At 42.5% G+C, this 21,621-nt stretch overlaps 1 protein-coding gene and 1 pseudogene across 3 annotated transcripts in view; both read left to right on the forward strand.

Annotated features, from left to right (window-relative positions):
• The window catches only part of Reln (reelin), a 444,727-nt gene that overhangs the window by 377,358 nt on the left and 45,748 nt on the right, over positions 1 to 21,621 (forward strand). For all 3 annotated transcript variants that reach the window (XM_021163945.3, XM_085836457.1, XM_085836458.1), the window contains exons 43-47: positions 2,496 to 2,643; positions 4,831 to 5,089; positions 5,929 to 6,178; positions 10,653 to 10,821; positions 20,711 to 20,851. In XM_021163945.3, the coding sequence (XP_021019604.1) occupies positions 2,496 to 2,643; positions 4,831 to 5,089; positions 5,929 to 6,178; positions 10,653 to 10,821; positions 20,711 to 20,851 (967 nt within the window). The remainder of the gene's footprint in view (positions 1 to 2,495; positions 2,644 to 4,830; positions 5,090 to 5,928; positions 6,179 to 10,652; positions 10,822 to 20,710; positions 20,852 to 21,621) is intronic.
• Positions 457 to 1,650, forward strand: LOC110294068 (dnaJ homolog subfamily A member 1 pseudogene; annotated as a pseudogene).

Raw genomic sequence — 21,621 nt, forward strand, 5'->3', positions numbered from 1 at the left:
CTGTGATAAAAAAAAATCTATTTTCAAAAGATACCGTGTTATTCCTCCACTAACACTGCCTCACATTAGAAAGGACACAGTAAAGACACTGTCCCAGGCTCCCTTTCTTCTGGCCTCTCATTCGCTTCCTCACTAACCAGCACTTTTCTTTGATGTAGAGCTTGCCTGGCTGAACCATAGATATTGGGAAAAGCCCCTCTCTGACATGTGAACCTTTATATCAGTTAAGGCTAAAAACACTGTAGATGTTCATATGATAAAGAGTCCTTTTATCCCAAAATGCACTTTTAATGTTTATGGCTTTACATTTTAAAACTACATGACACATCCCATCATACTTCTTTGAAAATATAATACAGAAAACTTTCCAGAAGGCTCAGTGGTTGGTGGAGGAGCAGCGTCTGGCAGAGCTGCACTATGCTACACTCCTCTTTCTGCTCTCTGGCTATAAAAATTGATGAAAGAAACCGCTTATTATGATGTTTTGGGAGTTAAACACAATACCACCCAGGAAGAATTGAAAAAGGCATATAGAAAATTGGCCTTGAAGTACCACCCTGATAAGAATCCAAATGAAGGAGAAGAGTTTAAACAGATTTCTCAAGCATATGATGTTTTTGCTGATTCCAAAAAAGGGGGTGGGGCGGGATTATATGATAAAGAAGGCATGCAGGTGATTAAAGAGGGCAGAGCAGGTAGTGGTTTTGGCTCACCAATAGATATCTTTGGTTTGTTCTTTGGAGGAAGAATGTAAAAGAAAGGAAAGGTAAAATGTTGTGCATCAATTCTCAGTGACCTTAGAAGACCAAGAAAACTGGTTCTACACAATGATATGATTTGTGACAAATATGAAGGCCAAGGTGACAAGAAAGGAGTAGTAGAGTGCTGTCCCAACTGCTGGGGGACAGGCATGCAGATAAGGATTCATCAGATTGGACTAGGAATGGTTCAGCGAATTCAGTCAGTGTGCATGGAGTGCCAGGGTCATGGAGAACGCATCAGTCCTAAAGACAGATGTAAAAGCTACAATGGAAAAAAGATAGTTCATATTGATAAAGGCATGGAAGATGGTCAGAAAATAACAACATTCCATGGTGAAGGAGACCAAGAACCAGGACTGGAGCCAGGAGATCTTATCATTGTGTTAGATCAGAAGGACCATGCTGTTTTTATAAGGCAAGGAGAAGACCTTTCCATGTTTATGGACATACAGCTGGTTGAAGCATTGTGCAGCTTCCAAAAGCCAGTATCTACTCTTGACAACCGAGCCATAGTCCTCGCCTCTCATCCAGTCAGATTGTCAAGTATGGGCATGTAAAATGTGTGCTAAATGAAGGTATGCCAATATACTGTCGGCCATATGAAAAGGGATGTCTAATCATTGAGTTTAAGGTAAACTTTCCTGAAAATGGCTTTCTCTTTCTTGATAAACAAACTTTGTTGGAAAAACTCCTTCCTGAAAGGAAGGAAGTAGAAGAGGCTGATGAAATGGATCGGGTTGAACTGGTGGACTTAGATCCAAACCAGGAAAGATGGCGTCATTATCATGTAGAAGCGTATGAGGATGATGAACAGCACCCCAGAGGTGGTGTTCAGTGTCAGACCTCTTCATGGGCCCGTCACTCTCTGACATTCTGTCTGCAGCAGTGAATGTGGGAAGGACTGTAACCATAGCATGCTCACTACTTGGCTATTTGTTTTATTCCACTATAGTACTGTTTTAAAAGTTAAATGAAGAATAAATGCAAATATAAAAGCTCCAACTTTGCCCTGTGTGTATGATGACTTCAGTGTTCAGGATGAAAATGAATACTTGTAGAAACTGGTTTAAAAAGTTCCCGAGCATCTGTTAGGCCATATCCTGTTTAACTGATAATAGCTGTGTACATTAGACTGACATGCTAGGTGTGTGTTGTATGACCCTTCATTGTTAAGCTATGAGATTAAGATTCTGTATTTAGCTGATAATCAAAAGAAAACAATTAGATACATGTTGGTCTGTCCGGTTGTATGGAGTGACCAATTGTGATGCCTTTGCATTGTATTGCCTCAGCCACCTCATCCGTGTCATTAGTGATAGAAATGATACATTCCTAAAGAAGTCTATCATAAGCGACTGCATTCCCTTCTGCTGTGCCATTTTAAATATATATTACATATGTGTGTACATATGCATATATACAGACACACACACAGGAAACATGATCACCTTTCCCCTTCTCAAACCATGATAAGCCCTTGCTATTCAACTTAGGCTCCAACATAACTGCAATTTAATGTTGGTAGTATAGCAAATTATGAATAGATTAGTTGTATATTTTGAAGTCACATGCTTAGGTGCTTAAATCTGGATATCAGAATTTAAGCAGTTACTTAAATGTATGTCTGTCTAATATACTGATTACAAAGTGCTAAATAAAAAAGAGAAAAGAAAAAGAAAATATAATACAACTGTATTCATGGTCACAGGTAAACCACATTTTCCACTTTCTCAGGTCAACTGGAATCCGATCGATTCTTACTGATGAGCGGTGGGAAGCCGTCTCGTAAGTGTGGGATCCTTTCCAGTGGGAACAACCTCTTTTTCAATGAGGACGGCTTGCGCATGCTAGTAACACGGGACCTGGATTTATCACATGCAAGGTAATTGTGGCACACAGTTGTGGACATGAAGCAGAAGAAACCAGGAACTCTTAAAGGTGACACCTTCCATGCTGATACTAGGCATCGCTCTGCTCAAAGTCCCCAACAAGACACAGGTCACATAATTTCTAGTTCAAGACCTATGTTCGTTCAGTACCAACATCAGCTGTGAAACACCTAAACAAACAAGATTATTTTATAATCTTGAGAAAATAACAGTGTTTAATTCACTCTAACTTCAAAAAAGTAATATTGCATCTATTTTATCCTCCTTCTACTGACTATATTCATTAACACTTGAACTATAAAGAGAACATGTACATTTATTATACTGTCTTAGGAAGAAGCTCAGTAGAAATACATCCTCAAGTTATTCATGGTTAAGTTTATCTTCATTAGCAAATGTTTAGTTGAGAATATTTGAAGTGTGGTCCATGGTGTTCATAAGCAATTTCTCAGTGCCTCACTAGCCATAAGAAGTCATTTTCTAAATTGAGCACAGTCACTCAGAAAATAACACATTTTAAGCTGGCTCAGAGAATCATGCCCTGTCAGAATGTATATCCCTTGGTCATTTGACGAGCCAGAACCCTAACAGCAAAATATAATGTACAGTTTAACATGTGTAAAATGTAGCCCTGACCTATTTTTAAACGAACAAGGAGGTCATGTTTATGGTCTTAAAACATTTCATAGTACTTTTAAATATATCTGAACTTTCCCTCTTTTTCCTGAATCCAATTTTTCATTCTAAATAATATAATTCACAGAAAATACAAGTCTATAAAAAATTTTATAGCTACTGAAAACAAAACTTTATTATATCCCATTCTAATACACACAGTTTCATTTGTATTATTTGTGCTAGGTTCTTCAATGCCATCCATGTTCTCTAATTTAGAAATTATTAAGTTTTCCAAGTAAGTAATTCAGATATATTTTTCTAAGTAATAATTTGGTGTTTATCACTAAATTAATATGAACATCTTCCCGATACAAACAAATAGTACACCTAGTTTTTCCTAGATGAATACTGTTCTTGTTTGTGTAAACACCACTAGGCACTAACAATGCACGTGTCCATTAATCAGATGTTAAAAGCTGCATTATATAGCTCATGCAGTCACATGCTGTGTGGGATTTGCATATATTGACCTTAAAATGTTCAGTGTAAGATCTGAGTGTTTTCAAGGCCATGATATAAATAAACAGAGGTTGGGAGGATCCTGAGCAATGAGTGGCTTTGTGTATGATACTGATAGCATTTATTATCAGCCCTGCTACATTATTGAGAATGTGTGTTAGATTTGACATGAAATTTATTCTGCCTTACCGGTTAGAATAGTGGCCAGACCGGGCACCAGCAGCTTGCTTGCCAAAGATAACATGCGAGCCAGTTTTCATTGGCACCCCAGCTGCTCGCTGCCCCTCTGCCCACCTCCCCGCCAGCTAGGAAAGCTGCTGCTGGCTGGCCGCCACAGTTCTCAGAGGCTATATCATCCAGACCCAGACCCAGCAACAGTCAGAGTCTGGCAAGCCTACCACCACCAACCCACACTCGTGCTTACCCTTCCCCTGGCACAAGAGACAGAAGAGGCCCAGGCTTAACACACCTCTTCCAAAAGTGGCCTGGTCTTTTTGAAAGGAGGAGATACAACTCCTGCATGTAAATGTGTCTCCTAAACCAAGAGATACAATATCTATAAAGCTATTGGTAAGATGGGAGTGGATAATTTTGCCAGTAATGTGGCACCTGTATTATTTACATATAAATATAGAAATACGGATTTCTAGTTCCAAACCCTGAGGCCTGGGATTCAGTTGTCTTCACTAGACAGGCAATGCACTTGCAGGCTTGAACAGCCTTTGGATCTCCGCCAACATCTTATAAAGTAGCCAAGAGAAGCAGTGGCACTAGCTTCCCTCTGGCTCTGGCTCCTTGGAGGAGAGATTCAAGATACAAGCATGAGCCAGAATTTCCATTTTCTTCACACTTCACATTTAATTAGCTCTCATTCACATTAAGACAGAAAAATATCAAGCTTTGAAGTGGTTGTTTGGACACTCATTAAATCGTCATGTTTATTAACATCATCGTTGCCCCATACTGCCTGGGTGCTTGCCTTTTGTTAACGATGCAGGTCTCTCTTTGAAATAAAAGGCTACAGTAAGGTCTTCTGGTGTCAGGTTTGTGCAGTTCTTCATGAGACTGGGATGTGGTAAAGGTGTTCCAGACCCCAGGAGCCAGCCCGTGCTTCTGCAGTACTCCCTCAATGGTGGCCTCTCCTGGAGTCTTCTTCAAGAGTTCCTCTTCAGCAACTCCAGCAATGTGGGCAGGTACATTGCCCTGGAAATGCCCCTGAAAGCCCGTTCTGGTTCGACACGCCTCCGCTGGTGGCAGCCATCTGAAAATGGGCACTTCTATAGCCCCTGGGTGATCGACCAGGTCAGTCTCTTCAGAATTATCTACTGTAACTTTTATGACCTTAGAAAGCATGTTAGCCCAACTCCCGTGCTGGTGGAAGCCCAGACAGTCGAATGACTTGCCCAAGGGCACACAGCTAGATTAGATGTGGCGTTTAACTTCCTTTCATTCTCTAGTCCCTCAATTGCCTACGCCTATAAAAATAAATGGCACAACAGAAGGCCTAGGTTGTGTTCAGAGAGGATGCTGCCATATGGACAGAGGGACTTTATCAAGCGTGATACAAGGTTATAATTCTCCAGAAAGGGAAGCATGCAAATTAGCATTGATGCCGCATGCAATTGTTCTCAAATCCTCTTTTCCAGCCTTTGATGCAAAATAAATAAATAAATCTCCCCTAGCATCTTTCTGGACTGCTCTAAAGGATCTTCATACATAATATAGTGTATCAAACGGGACTCAGAGAACCTGTTCACAAATAGGAGGGTTCATGCAAAGAATTGAAACTGAAATGCCTCAGGGCGTGTTTGTCCTTAAATAGAAATTTCACATGGAAAACAATCACAGGCGAGCCAAATTTTGCTCTCCCAGCTTGGGGACATGTGCTTTCCAATGGCACAGTTTGGCCCACGAATGGCTGTGAATAGTTTTGTCAGTCCTTTGATTTGTTTTCTGTAGCTCCTTGCCAGATGGGCAAGCAGACCACAGAAACAAGAGCATTCTCAAAACCTCCTACCATTATGCTAGCTGTACAGTACCAGATCTAAGATGGCTGACAGAGCAAAATAAACAAACAAAAACAACTGAACTCTTCTGTATGTTAAAATCCAAATCTGGGGTGTTCTAAAAATGCATTTCAGATTCTTATTGGAGGAAATATCTCTGGTAATACAGTCTTAGAAGATGATTTCTCAACTCTGGACAGCAGAAAGTGGCTGCTTCACCCAGGAGGCACCAAGATGCCTGTGTGTGGCTCCACAGGCGATGCCCTGGTCTTCATTGAAAAGGCCAGCACCCGTTACGTGGTCACCACAGACATTGCTGTGAACGAGGACTCATTCCTACAGATAGATTTTGCTGCCTCCTGCTCAGTCACAGACTCCTGCTATGGTAAGTGTCCCATGCCCAGACAGAAGCCTGGGTGTCCATGGCTACCTCTGCAGTGGGACTGTTGGGAACCTGTGTCACAGGGCTTGGGAAGATGGCTTAGTAAAGTTCTTACTGGGCAAGCTTGGCAACCTGAGTTTGGCTTCCCATCACCCACATAAAGGGCCAAGCATGGCTGTATATTCCTATAGTTCTACTCTGTGAAGGCAGAGAGCGCTAGATCTCACTAGCCAGCCAGTTAGATTAATCGGGGGTGGGGGGGGGGTGGGGGGGGAACCTCAAGCTCAGTGACAGTCCCCAAGAAGCAATAAAGGAAAATATTCAGTCTCCACCACTGGCTTATATGCACAGATACAAACACACACACATACATACATACATACTTACATACTTACATACATACATACATACATACATACATACATGAGCACGCACACACTTAAGTGATAGTATTATGTACACAAATGACTACAGTACATTTTAAGTTCTTGAGACCTTCTTGAAACTGTCTAATTTTTCTCAACAACATTGTGTTGTTAAGTATATTTTTTAAAACATTGTAGATGATTGAGTTTGATAAACTCAGTCAATCGAATTTCCACCTGGGGATGTAGTTTACTGCACACCCCAGCACCATGTAAATTGCATGGTAGCACACGCCTGCCATCCAGGCTCTCAGGAGGTGGAATCAGAAAGACAATGCCATGGTTGTACAGTCTTGACCCTTTCCAGGAATTGCAGACCCCTGGGGGTTCCTGAGGAATCCCAGCCCTGTGGCACCTTACGGGACACTTCGAAGACAATCAGAGAGGGCGACGAGGGGGAGGGGGCTCTGTTTCTCTGGGGCCACATTTTCATATTTCTGTGAGTTTGTACTTTATTAGGAAGAATTCCAGAAGTACTCTCTGTACCTCAGTCAGGGTTAACAGTAGTCAGTGGGGGTGGGACTTGTGGGGGAAGATGGGCAAACAGAAGGTAAGCATTCTATATTCAGTAGGTACATTCTGTTTGAACAGGTGCCGCAAGAGTGTAGTACTATTATAGACGGCAGGAGGAGAGTGTGCTGTGGGATGGAACTGATGTGAGATGTCATGCAAACTCAGAGGAGGGAGCATTGATGAATGGTGGTCCCACCTGAGAGTTAGAGGACATTTGACAATGAGCTCAGTCTCCACTGGACCTTTATGACTGGAGTGGATTTTTAAATGGTAGACAGATCAGAGAAGCCATCCCAAACTGAGCGGCTGGCTTAAGTAAAGAAGACCCCCCTGGCCACAGAAAGACTGCAGTAAGACTGCAGGAGAATGAAGTGTATTGGCCCTAAAAGCAGAAGCAGACTTGGTATTCTGCTGCCCTGATCCTTCAGTGACTTAAGGAGTCAACGAAAATAACAAAGTAAGCTATCCCAAGCCAGGTTGACCCGGCAACACCAGAGCTAGATTTGGCCCTCATAAGCTAGATGTGTGTGCTTGCTTCCACCACAGGCAGGCCTCCTGAGAAAGGCACAATGAATAAAGTACTGAAACAAGAAAGGGACTCAGCAGAGGTAGCCACAAATTTCAAAGAACCTTAAAGGGCAAGTACAGAAACTTGTACTTGACAAGGTCATAAATTGGAGACTCTAAGTCCAGAGGAGTATTGTCCTGGTTTCGTTTCTATTGCTGTAATAAAAGACTTGGACAAACATCAAGTTAGGGGAGAAAGAGGTTTATTCCAGCTTATCATTCTGGGTTGCACCCCATCTTTGTGGGGAAGTCAAAGCAGGAACATCACATAGCTAATCACATCACAGCTATAGTTAGAGCACAGAGAAACGATGCATGCGTGCTCACCTGATCATTTGCTTGATCAGCTTTCTCCACTCTTGTATTGTTCAAGCTCCTGCCTAGGGAATGACAATACCCACAATTCTCTGCTTCTTACTTTATCAACCGATTTAATTAAGACAATCCCCCAAAGCCAATTCTCATTGAAACTCTTTTACCAGGTGGTTCTAGATTGTGTCTAGATTGTCAGTGAATGCCGACTGTCATAGGAATCATGTTTTAGGGGAGGTTAGCTCTGAGATGGTAAGGAGAAAGGAATCCTAGTAAATAAGGTATAGTAGTGATTTTCAGTAGAAGTGGGGAGGAGACAGTGATGGGGTGCTGAAGCCGTGAAAGGAAGTAGAAAGGGCAGAGGAGATATGAGACACTGAGAACAATCAGACAATGGCAGACAGTGAGAACAATTAAACCAGGACTGCAAGACAGAGGAGGCAAGCCAGAGGACTCAACTCTGAGAAATGAAGTCTGACCATGTTAAAAAAAAAAAAAATCACCATTGACGAAGTTTGGTGGTTAAGAAAATATGTTTATTTATGGAAGGAAAGAGTGTGTTCCTCTTAGTTCTTGTGACAGTATTTCTTGGTCCCGTAAAGAGGAGGACCTAGGGCTGGAGAGATGGCTCAACAGTTAAGAGCACTGTCTGCTCTTCCAGAGAACTGTGTTCAATTCCCAGCAACCACATGGTGGCTCACAGCCATCTAGCCTGTGATCTGATGCCCTCTTCTGGCATGCAGGTGTACATACAGATAGAGCACTAATAAATAAAATAAATAAGTAATTCTTTAAAAAGAAGAGGAGGATCTGTCTGAATTGTTCTTCACAGTGTATTCAGCATCCTGTGAAGTGTTGGGCTCAGCAAGCACTAGCCAAATGAATAAAATCCATTTTGCGACATAAAGCTGGTAGATACAGTTGCAGTCTTAGTATGTATGTGTAGACTAGGAGGCCAGGAAGAAAGCACAGAGCTCCCCTGGTGAACCAAGGAGTTCGAATGAGAACAATGCTTGGAAAAGCATCCTCAAATGAACGAATCAGAGAGCAATCAATAGTCTCTGGCCATGGCGGACACATATGATGAAGGCTGAGTCATTGTCCATATCTAGAAAGCTTAAGGCCACTCATGACCTCATGCTGGCCACACAGCATCGCCAAAGGATGCTTTCAGAGCTGCTGGCCCTGTAGCCAGGGTCCAGAAGATTTGAAGAGACTCTGGTCATGAAACCCAAACACCAAGAGTTTCCCAAGGTCCCCAGGGGGTTTCAGTTTGTAGCCAAGATTGAAAGCCATGACTTCGAGAAACATTTCAGAGGGAGGTGGGAACTGGGACATTTACAAAGCATTCAGTAGCCAGAGAAAGCAATGGAGGAAGATCTCCATGAAGTGGATCTGGGAGGGGGAGGGGTGCGGAAAGGAGAGAAGAGAAGCTGTGGCCAGAAGGTAATATATGAGAGAGAATAAACTTTAAAAATAGGAAAGAGCAGTGGAGATGGAGACAGGCCGAATGTTTTGAGGAAGGAAAGGAAAAGAAAGGCTTAGCTTTCTGCAGACCCACAGTCTGAATGCTTTCCCACAAACCTCATGACTTCCAGCCATCTCTCCACGCATCTCTGATTTCTCAGTGTACCCCTATACATATAGTAGGGTGATATAAGAGAAAGAGATTGCATGGTTTCTAAGAAGTGTCTTTTATAAAGAGAGCAAAGTTGGCACAGTTGGCCAGAAGTTTTGTAGGGTGGTCAAAACTTAAGACTGGCTAGAGAAATGTCTTAATGGTTAAGAACATTTGCTGTTCTTATAGAGGAGTGGGGGTTGATTCCCAACCCCATACTGGGTGTTTCACAACTGCCTGTATGTCTATCTAGATAGCCTCTCTGGACACCCATCCAAATATAGACACACAGAGACTCACATGAATAAAAGTCATTCTGTCTTAAGTTTTTGAAAGTATTACTCCAAACTTTTAACTATTTAAAGAAATAATTAAATTTATTATGTGCAAAAAAAGACATGATACTAACAGGAGTTGAGGAGATGGCTTCAGTGGGAGAAGGAGGCTGAGACAGTGGAGAGGGAGCAGGCCTGGAGCTCAGTGTGCCTGTTATAAATGCTTGCTGCTCTTATCACTGGCGGCAGGATCTGAGGCCAGAGTAACTTTATTGCAATTGGTCCAAGAGGTTCTCATCATAATGAGTGATTCAGGAAAACTTTATCTTACTTGATCAGATCTTCTTAAAAGGAGTTGTAGTTCAATGTTATTTATAAAATTAGCAAAAATGCCCAGGCATTGTGGTGCATGCCTTTAATTCCAACTTTTGGATCACTGTGAGTTCAAGCTCAGGCTGGTCTACATAGTGAGTTCCAGAACAATCAGAACTGTGTGAAAGATCCTGTTTCCAGATAGATAGATGGATGGATGGACAGACAACGGACAGATACGTGGATGGATGGATGCAGGGATGGATAGGTGAATGGATGGATAGTAATGATGCACAGAGGGAAAAAGAAAACTGGTAAATAGTTCAAAGTCAGAAACATAAACCTAGGGGGAAAGTTAAACTATTTAATTACGTTTTAAACCTAAGCACACACAGTAAGTGCCTCCTGGGTCTGCAGACATGTACTTATACTGAGAATACTACTTCCTGTTTCAGCTATTGAACTGGAGTACTCAGTGGATCTCGGTCTGTCGTGGCACCCACTGGTGAGGGACTGCCTGCCTACCAATGTTGAGTGTAGTCGTTACCACCTGCAGCGGATCCTGGTGTCAGATACTTTCAACAAGTGGACCAGAATCACTCTGCCCCTGCCTTCCTACACCAGGTATTGCTGCTTCTGCATGCATCGCCCCAACATGATCAGCCTTGCTTGTCAGCTCTAACAGGACAACGTTGGAATGAGACGCATGATAATTTGTTTCCTATTTTTGTATAAGCTAAGTGCAAGTCAGTACTTACGGTGGATTCTGTTCTTCTCTAAACCTAGGATTTTCCTGACTTTTAATGCTAATAGTTTTGGGGTTTTTTTTTTTTTTTTGAATAATGGCTTATACAAGAAAACACTGACCATAATGTAACAGCTTCTCCAACTTTATTTAGAGATGCCAAGAGCCAGTCATTTAAAACAAGACCATTGAATACAAAAATAGACTAAATGGAATCTATTTTTCTGCCATTTAAATCATTGTCAATATAGCAGTTAGTGGTTTCTTATAAATGGACATAGGAAATCATTGTTTTCTAACATTAGCCTCTACTGTTTAAACTGTATTTGGAATATTACATTGGAAGTTGTCACCTGGAGAATGTCCTCTGTGAGAAGCACATGTAAGTGTTTTGCCCACTGCACCAATGGGAAATGACTTGGCTTGAGAGAAGCCCAGGGAATGGTAGTGAAGAAGCTGAGTCTGAATTATGTGTGTGTCTCCTCTCCTGTGTGAGGAGCATTCTCCTTTTCCCAGGGGAATAACGTTCTGTGACTCCTTCACCATCTAAAGTGGGTGCTAAGCATAGGAACGCTTCAAAATTGTGATTGGCATTCCTGTTTCCCCTGAGGAAACCTGATTGGCTGCTGACATCAACAGACCAAAGTGACCAGCACAGAGTAAGGGACAACTTGTAGTTTGGGCTTATTATTGTCCTGTTGCCTCCCGACAAATGATGACTGAATAAATCCTCCTAGCAGATGACTATAAAACTCAAGCGTTCATCCAGGACATAACTTTTCTTGGGATTATCATAAATGGAGCGGTTTCTGCCTCTAACAGCCTACGGCTGCTTTACAGTTGCTGGCTCAGAGGCAGGAGACTATATTAACTGAGAGCAGAGCTGCCAAGCTTAAACGAGATACGTGAGATTTTGTTGCTCGTTAAAGGTATTGTCGTACATGAATTATTAAGGTGATCTTAATAAGTAACAGGGAAAAACTCCATTAAGGCAGCCATCTTTTAAGTCTTTATGAGTTCTATGATTTATTACCTGACTACTTGGCAGCATTTTGCAAATAAGTGGCATTCTAAGATTTACTTCAGCTAGTCATTATACCCTTGAGACATCTACTGAAGAAAAGTAATTATTCCTCATATTTTAATCTGTGTTTTAATTGTCTCTTGCACATACTCACAAGAAATTTGACCCTTTCAAATGATACATGAAATTCTGTGATAAGCATCCATTTTCCCCATGTTACCATATTGAAAATACAGTTTGTTTACTATATTATCCTCAGGGCTCACGTTGTGCAGTGGTCTTAAAGGTGACTCTACCTTACAACACACCCCTCTGAGTAATTCAGGAAGAAGTGTATGCAGATGAGGCTCAATCTCTCCTCCCTCTGTTCTCGGTCCAGCGATCTTGTGTTCTTCCTTGTTTTAAGTTAAACTTTCAGTGATAGAACACCTGTGCTTACCATGCTCGAGGCCCTTTGATCCTCACATCGATAGGTTGGTTGGCAGATAGGCAGGCAGGCGCACAGACAAGATGTTAGACTAACTGACTTCCTTAAAAGTTTGAAACTGCTAATGTGTCTATGCGGTCTCCCAAGCCTCAGTGTGTAGGTCTTTGCTGGAATTGCTATTTCAGTTTTTAGGTGTTTTTCTATAAGCAAACATGGTTTTGACAGCCTACAAGTGCATGCTAAGTAGGTGTTAGGAATGGCGGTGAGCACAAGACAATTGGAGCTTTTCCACTAGCTTATGCTAGGCGATGGAGCATCTGCTGTTGGTAATGGGAGTAAATGGAAGATGATTGGCCACACAGCGGCATGAAGCATTTCATGAAGCAGAAGTGGCCAGTCATCACCAGGAGCAGTTGCTTACCCATTCAGTCACGTAGTTAAATAAAAATACTTTTAGTTATTTGATTGTTTCCTAGGCTTTCGTGTGTGCTGGGGCTATCCCTGTCTCAGAGTCCTTTCAGTTCAGTAGAAAGCAGAAGTATCCCCAAGAGACCACCGGCACTCAGAACTGACAAGAAGATTTAGCTGTGATGTGATGGAATACTGGAATGTGATATACTAAGGTTGATTATCACAAGGAACTATGACTTGGTCAGGAAGGCCAGAGAATGCTTTTGTGAGAAAGGAATAACTTGGGTCTGATCTGAAGGGGAACTGGGTAAAGAGTAAGGGCAAAGGTGTTTCGGGCAACTGTGGTAACAGGAAGTTGGTGTGTCTGAGTTCAGAAACAGAAGAGAGGAAAGAGAGAGAGATGGGAGAAGGGGTCAAACTACGAAGAGCAGGGTGAGTTAAGTTATAGGAATGCTTACAAGTCCATGGAAGTATGCAGGAATAAAGAGGTGTGGTTAGCAAGCATCAAATTCAGAACAACTTATTCTAACTGGACAGCCAATGAAAAAGGGTAAGAGAAAAGCCTCTCAGAGACACAGACAGACAGACAGACAGACAGAGGCTGGTAGTATGTTCTCAATGGACATAAAGAGAAATGAAGACTGGACAGCTTGAGAGCCTGACACTGAAGAGGACCTTGTACGTGGAGGGAAAGGGCAGCATTGAAGACAACTCCTGCTCTCAGACAGGCAACAAATGGATTCAGGTGTTTCTTCCTGAGAAGCAAACCTGAGACTAAACACAAGATATCACATACTCTACTCCAGGCACTGCTGTGGAGAAAAAAAAAAAAAGACCTTGGCATAGTTTCTTATCTTCATTCCTGGCCATATGCAGTGATTAAGTCAGTTCTTCCTGGAAACCCGTCCATAAAATCAAAATGAACAAGAAGCATGAGTGCAGCCTCACAAGAGTAGCCCACAGTAATGGTATAGACTGTCTTCTCTGCAAAGTTAGAACCTACTGGGGGAACTGGAAATGACTTGCGCTATTTATAACTTAACGCTTTGCTGGGGAACAGATTAGAAGTGCCACCAATGTTGAAAACTGGGAGTTTGTATTGAAAGTCAGAGTCAGAGGGAGTTTTGTGTAGAGATGTGTCCTGGCTTTGAAGAATTCAGTGGATAAAGAGAAGAACATTCCGAATCAAGGGATCCAAGTGAACCAGACAAGGACACATGGACTGCACCTCAGAGTTACTGTTTGAAGCACTAGAAAATGAAAGGAGGTCATTAGTGGGTTGGGTTTACTTACAAAAAGCATTGAAGCGAGGCAAGAGAATAGGATTCACAAACATGGAGCTGGGGAGAGATAACTTAGCTGGCAAAGGTTCCTGCTGTGCAGTCGTGAGGACCTGAGTTTGAGTCTCAGAACCAAGGAAAAAAGCCAGGCATAATGACAGAGTTGTAATCTTGGCACTGAGGCCAAGATTTGAATTTGTGAATTCACTGGACAATCACCCTAGTCTACTTAGTCAGTTCCAGGCCAATGAGAGACCCCGGCTCAAAAAATAGATTTGAGGATTCCTGAGAAATGACACTGAAAGTTGTTCTCTGGCCTTCACACACACTCATGCGTGTACGTGTATACACTAACTTCTCCATTGCATGTGAAAGGGAGACTTCCATGTTTGAAGTTGGAATTCTATTCACAATGCTATAGCTGCATCCAGTCGCCAGAAGAGAACAGCGGAGTGGAAACGGCTCACAGAGGAGGCAGGAAGACAGAGAGTCAGAAGAACACGCAGTCACAAGTTATGTGATTGCTAGGTGAGATGTGACTGCCATGCAGGGAAGATCGGTGACATCAGCCACAGACAAGAAGAAAAAAGATTCAAAATTTCTAATTTTTTTTCAGTTTTTTTAGTGTCTTCATAAGAATAGTTTCCAGAGCTACCAGATAAGAGTCAGATAACTAGTACAGACTTAACCACTGTATTAGTGATGTGCCTTTACCGTTTGCCTATGAGATATGGTCCTAGCAAAAACGGAATAGAATTATATGACTTATTATTGAAAAAGACTAAAAGATAGACAGGATGATTTCAAAATCATTTTCATACCCCCAACCCAAATCTGCCTTCCTCCTCATTACCAACCAGCTTAAAAATAGCAAGTTAGTTCAAGTGGCATAGTTCTTGAAGTGCAGCTGAGAGCCAGGGAGTCACTGGAAGGGCAGGTAACTCAAATCCACTGAGAAAGGGCAGAAGGGAGTGACCAGAGTACAGCTCAGGTGAGACTTGGCTATTTTAAGTCATGGTGAAAATGATCCACTCCTGCTGGCCCAGTAACCCAGCTGCTGCGCCTTCCTTAATGATTAACTACAACACACATGCTGGAAGCTGGCCGTAGTCACACAAGGGAAGGGACTAAAAATCTGTGGGAAGTTAACGGAGAAACGAGAAGCACACGAAAGGACCAGTGTGAGGGGCAGGAGTGGTGGTAAAGGGGCTTTGCTTCTGCAAAGCAAAGTTAACGGGAAGGCAACTTTCCAGGGGGATCCCCGCATGCGCCCAGAGTAAAGACGCAGAACCAAGTCAGCAAGTGTAACCCTGACTGTGATCTTCAAATAGCCCAGGGAGCTTGGAGTTCATTTTGTTACAAAGAGATTCCTTGTCTCTGTCCATTGTTATTCCAACACAACAGGATGTGTTAGAGACTTCATTGTTCAAGCATTCTTGACTGAACAGCTGTGTGCCACGTTAAAACCAGCTGGAGAGACGCTGGGCTGGCCACCTTCTCCTGTGTTGTTTGACACTTTGAGCATCACTACTATAGTTTCTTGGTATTTTGAGTCCACAAAACATTGTAATTTTGTATAAGCCATAGTACCACTGAATCCCCCATACTGACTATGTTGCTCCATTGGCACTAGTGTTAAACAGGTTAAAACTATGCCATGTTCTACAGCAGAGATTCAGCTGCCTCGAAGCCATTTGGACTACCAACTTAGCACCAAGTTTTTATCAGAGAATGTGATGTTTGACTGGTCTTGTACATATGTGTCAGTTATTTAATTTCTTTAACAGCTAAATATAAGTCATCCTCCATTGAAAAGATAAGTTGAAAGCTAGATAGAGGAAATCTCTTATATGCAGTCCAGCCTATTGAGGCCCTCAGGGGGGTTATTCAGTGGAATATTACGGTTTGTATTATTGCTTCCTGTGTTTTTAGCACAATTAATTTTTTAAGTGAGTTTACTTAGAGGTGAAAGCTCTTCCTTTTTACTTTGAATTCTGAAAATAAAAATTCTCTGTGCTTTTAAAGGGATTTTTGTTGCCTTACATTTTTACTTATTTAAAAAGCAAATATACAGAGTTAAAGAGACTTCCATGTACTCAGTAGCTAGTCGGTGCACTACCAACACTGATTCCAAAGTAGCCCACTTACTCTAACTTCATGCTGTTTTGATGCAAATTTGAAACATCATAGCATTTTAACTGAAAATATTTCAGCGCACGTTACTAGACAGGAAGAGGATTTTGGACAGCTGTGATGTAATTATCACAGCTAAAGATGGCAATTTCTTGTTCATAACTTCTTCAGTCTTCATCACTCAGAGTTCCTGGTCTCACAAAGTGTCATAAAGTTTTTGCAACTCAGGATACAAATCAGAATAATTTAAGCCTCAAGTTCCCTTTAAGCTCTCTTATCTCCAGTCTCACTCAATGTTGTGGCATAGGATTGTCCTTTGTCGAGCAGGCCATGGGGCCCTTTCTCAGCTGATGACAGAGAGAGTTGGTGGCTTCTGGGGTATACCACTCCCTGACTGGTCACACGTACACTCTTCAGCACCAACAGAAGTACTCCAAAATCTTGAGTCAGGTCAAGGACCTGAGCTTGGCAGGCGCTGCCGGGAATGCCAGCACTTGCAGTGTTTCTGTCTTCCTGCAGACCACATCACTGTGCTCCTGTCTTTGCTGATGGAGTGTCAGCAGCATCTGTATACATAGCACCAGACCAACCCCCAACAAAGCTCCAGCTCTCTTCCTCCCCTCAGTAGCCAGGCTGTCCCCATGTCACCCACTCAGGGGCTGTACCGACATACAGTGAAGGTCACTATAGGCTCTTCTCCACAGAAAAGACAAGCCTAGTGGAGTAGCTCACATATGCTCATTTTGCTAACGGTTTTTGTTTTTTATGAGTTGTAATAAAGTAATCCTGGAGGCTAGATAGACACTATATATCCAGTGTATGTGTGTGTGTTTGTGGGTGTGTGTGTGTGTATGTATGTAATAAGTCAAGTGATCCTTGCCTTGTGAACTGGTTTATTAGTGAATCAGTGCATGAGTAAGGCACTGGGCCTCGCCATCGTCATCAGCAGATTAAGAGTTAGCTTGAAAAAAAAAAAAAAAAAGAGTTAGCTTGAGGGCTGGTGAGATGGCTCAGTGGGTAAGAGCACCCGACCGCTCTTCTGAAGGTCCAGAGTTCAAATCCCAGCAACCACATGGTGGCTCACAACCATCCATAATGAGATCTGACTCCCTCTTCTGGAGTGTCTGAAGACAGCTACAGTGTACTTACATATAATAAATAAATAAATCTTTAAAAAAAAAAAAAGAGTTAGCTTGAGAATTGTAGGTACCTCTTTGAGGGTAAATGTAATATCAGGTAGGATCAGAAAGACTGAGATTGTTAGCTGTGGTTTCTTTCAATGGAGTTCTTCCCGTTAGGAAGATGGCAGCAAAGTCTTTGTGGGTAAATGGAGTCACCCTGCAGAATCTAAGAGTATGAAATGTGTACCAAAACCTGTTAAAAGGTGTGGCCACATACTGGGGGAGGTGCATGGCATGGTGTCTGCAGTGACATATTAATGCTTAGCAATTGGTATTTACTAACCTGTACATTGGAATCACCTCCAGTGTCTTGATGTGAAGGAAATGGCATAAACTTAGAAAATAATCAAAAGGAGAGATTTCAAGGGTATGTGAAAATAAGAAATTTGCTCTGGGGCCCTTTTTCCTCCAAGTTGGAGAAGCAGCAGCTGGTAGCGGCCATCATTAGACGGGACCTTCAGGATAAGCAATGACACCTGCCGAGGGAGACGCCAGAGCACTCGTAGGTCTTGGTAAACATGAACAACTAATTAATTTTCACAACACCCTTGTGAGTCAGGAAGCAGCATTTTCTGAGCTTTGCAGATGGGTAAGTGTCAGCTTGTAGATCTAAGTGATTTGGCCCCTCTCGCAGTGAGGCCAGGCAGGGCTGGGAATAAGTTGCTTCATTGGAAAGGCTTGGAGGTTGAATTCAACTTCCATATTCTCTCTCTGAATCAATATTGCACTGCTTCCCTTTAATGAAAGTGCTTCTTCTTCCTATAAAATAATAATGGGTGGTGCCTTTGCCTGTGAGTATGTGACCACCAGATATCGCTGTTCCTAAGAATATATAACCACTGCACTTCAAAGGGGGCTCGGAAATTGTCATATCTGACCTCCTCATTGTGTCGGAATAATTCACTTGCTCACCATGAACACAGAGCTCACTGATGCCAGAGTACAAATTCGAGCACTCGCTCACTTATCTTTGGACCCATTGCCCAGCTGACTTTCAGCACAATCTTCACATGGTCTCCTACTGACTCCTTTTCTATGGAACTGGAGAGAGAGGCATAGACTGAAAGGGGGCCGTGCTGGACCTCTCCACAAAAGCCGTCACCTCCAGCAATTCATCTGACTCTTAAATCTCCTGCGCAGCCTTTCTGTTCAGAGACTGCCCAGACTGCGACTGAACAAAACCAGTCATCAAAAAGCCACCACCGGCTAGGCAGCCCGTGCTGCCTCTCTAGCCTTCTCCTACAGCATCCATCAAACTGCTGTCCCTGCGCCACTGACCCCAGTTCCCTCCTCAGCACCTGCAAGATGCCTTCTATTTGCTCTTTCTGAGAATCTTTATTGCTGTCAACTTAATATTCTTTCAGTAGATGGTTATGAAATCCCGTTTATAAGAGCCACAGACAGTGAAATGATGAACAGAGAGAATAATTAACAAAAGAAACTGCTTTATAAAAAGGTGACAAGGGCTTTAGTAAACATGTGTGATATTGGAGAACAGGGGAAGTTTACTACTTATTATTGGTAAGCACTGAGGACACAAAACAATATTCCTTGCACTTCAGAAAATTTGTAATAAAATCAAAAGACAGAATAAATGATGTGCAAGCTGGCTCCATCTCAGAATGGATGGTTAGGAGCTGTGAGAATGTGGTGCTCCGCTGTGTTACAAGATGCTGCTGTATAGAAACAGAATAGTAATAAATTCAGTCATTTATAAGAGCAGAGCCGCTGACGTTACAGCAGCGGTAAGGGCGGGCATCAATACAACATGGCTCCCTGTACACACAGTGGCTCCTGAATATCAGCTCCCTGTCCCTGTAGAGCACCACTCAGAGTAGAGCCAAAAGGATCTGCCTGCCCCACATGCTGCCTTATGACTTAATGTGCCAGGAAGGAACTGTGTGGCCCTGAAACATAGGCACACACATGCTAAACTGCATTAAACACCACAGGAGAGCAGATTGCCATGGGTCTGAATAATATGAGACAAATGCAATTTTTAAAAGGGTCAGAAAAAAAGTCTCTTTGAGGACTGACATTTCCTGTGAGACCCTAAAGGACATGCAGCAAGCAGAGAGAGAGGGCGCGAGCGCTCGTCTCCAGGGGAAAACACAAATGCAGAAAGGTGGAAATGAGTTCCATGTACTCTGGAAGCCTCAAGGAGCGAGGAGCGATGCTTAAGATGGCCAGAAGAAGTGAGCAGAGGAGAGGCCCTGCTTACCCACAGACCAAGGACAGCTTGGTGCTTAAACTCAGTGCAATATGAAGTGAAAGATGTGAGTGGAGGAGACGCCTCTGCTGGGTGTGTGGGAGCTGGAGAGCAAGGGCTGTGAGAAGTCAGCTCCTGCCAAGATGCTCAGGACACGCAGTGGACCGGGCTGTGTTCCAAAATGAAAATCTTAGTTCTAGGCTGTTCCTTCTTTATTATTGGCCAAATTTTATGTACGTATCTTCGATTAGAAAATGTAAGGCTGTTGCTGTTATTTCATCTTTTTCCCCTTCCTGAAACACATGTCTCCCAATCAAAATATTAAGTCTTTTAGTATAAAATGTCCATGGCTCAGTAACCACAGTTTACTCTTCGACAAGTCTTGAATGTTTGCATGTGGGCTGGGTATTGTTTGGGTCTTACTGCCACCTGGTGGCTGGGAAGATGTTTGTTTGTTTGTTTGCTGAACAGGATGCTCTCCAAACGGTGAAGGGGAGATGTTGCTGGTTCTGGAATGGAGAACTGCTGGGTGATATGTATTTGTTTCCTACAGTAAGCCAGGCTTTGTTACCCCCTCTCTTCTCCATACATAATTATCTAGGGTTTCAGTGATCTCTCTGTTTTACGTTTCTCCTGTCCCTGAGGCTTCCATTAGGAGATCTGCTCCTGGATGCAGAATGAGGCAGATGCAAGTGCCCAGGAGAGCGGGGAAGAACATGAAACCCAGCCACACTCTGTTCTAAGTTAGAGGCAGAAGGGTTACAGTCGCTCAAGGACAGGCATCTTTCTCCCAGTTTACAGCCCTGATGTCTCCGTACAATGACTTCCTTGCAAAACTCAGACCTTTATTGTCCCCCTAAGGCTTCTGGTTTTAGGATTAGCCTATGATATAGTCTTCTTTTACAAGACCCAGCAAGATCCCGGGAGCAAAATCCATGCTGACCTATGTGTTTGGCTTAGTACTGTTAACCAGGGGTATGCATGGGCTGTTGCAATAATGAATGTTCTTTAGGAAATGGAACTGGGAATGTGTGCCTCTGTGTTGCCCTCTTCCAGCTTACTAGAATACATTTCCTTCATTGTAAATCTCTTCTTCTTCCAAGGTCTCAAGCCACTCGTTTCCGCTGGCATCAGCCAGCGCCTTTTGACAAGCAGCAGACCTGGGCAATAGATAATGTCTATATTGGGGATGGTTGCTTAGACATGTGCAGTGGCCACGGGAGATGCGTCCAGGGAAGCTGTGTGTAAGTCGGAATATTTCTACTGTCTAAATATCTTGGCTTATTCCATTCAGGGCCTTTCTAGAACTGGTTTTGTCGTCATTCCCCGAGTGACTAGCTTTTGCATTTTCCTGGCACACGGTACTGAGCTAAGAGTTGAACTGACAGTCAGTGTAACCACTTTCCTTTAGTGATTAGCACCTGAACAGCAGCCGCATTGTCAAGAGAAATCTGAACTGTAATTGACAATATTCATTTTTCTTCTGTTTCTGTGATGCACTTGAACCTTGAAAAATATAATAGAAAAGTTTCAGGAGTTCAATAAATTCTCATCAAAAATAATATGTTAAGTCTGGATAGAAGTAAGAACATGCGTTTGTTGGGATGTAGTTGATAACTCTAATGTTGTTTTTATATAATAAACATATATCAGATACAAACATATCTGATCAATTTATGAAGCATATTTCATGGAGAACCCTCCATAGCATTCTCATAGATCTTTAGCAATTTTGGGAAAATCTACATTTTAAGCATTTGGATAGACATGTATACAAATACATACACACACGTGTACACACGTACTACAGCCTTTTATGTTTCATTTTCTAAAATTGTGCTGTTTGGTTGAGTGTACAGATGCTAATAGAGAATGGATATGATCTTTTCGACTAATCTTCTATAGACATGGAAAAATCCGGCCTTGATCAATGATTGTATTCCATATCCAGGATGACTCTGAAGAGCCCTGGGCAGCCTCCCTGAACAGAGAGCTGAGAACTCTGTCCAGGGAT

The sequence above is a fragment of the Mus caroli genome, unplaced genomic scaffold (assembly GCF_978045245.1).
Source record: "Mus caroli unplaced genomic scaffold, Mus_caroli_1 scaffold_4, whole genome shotgun sequence".
Classification (NCBI taxonomy): domain Eukaryota; kingdom Metazoa; phylum Chordata; class Mammalia; order Rodentia; family Muridae; genus Mus; species Mus caroli.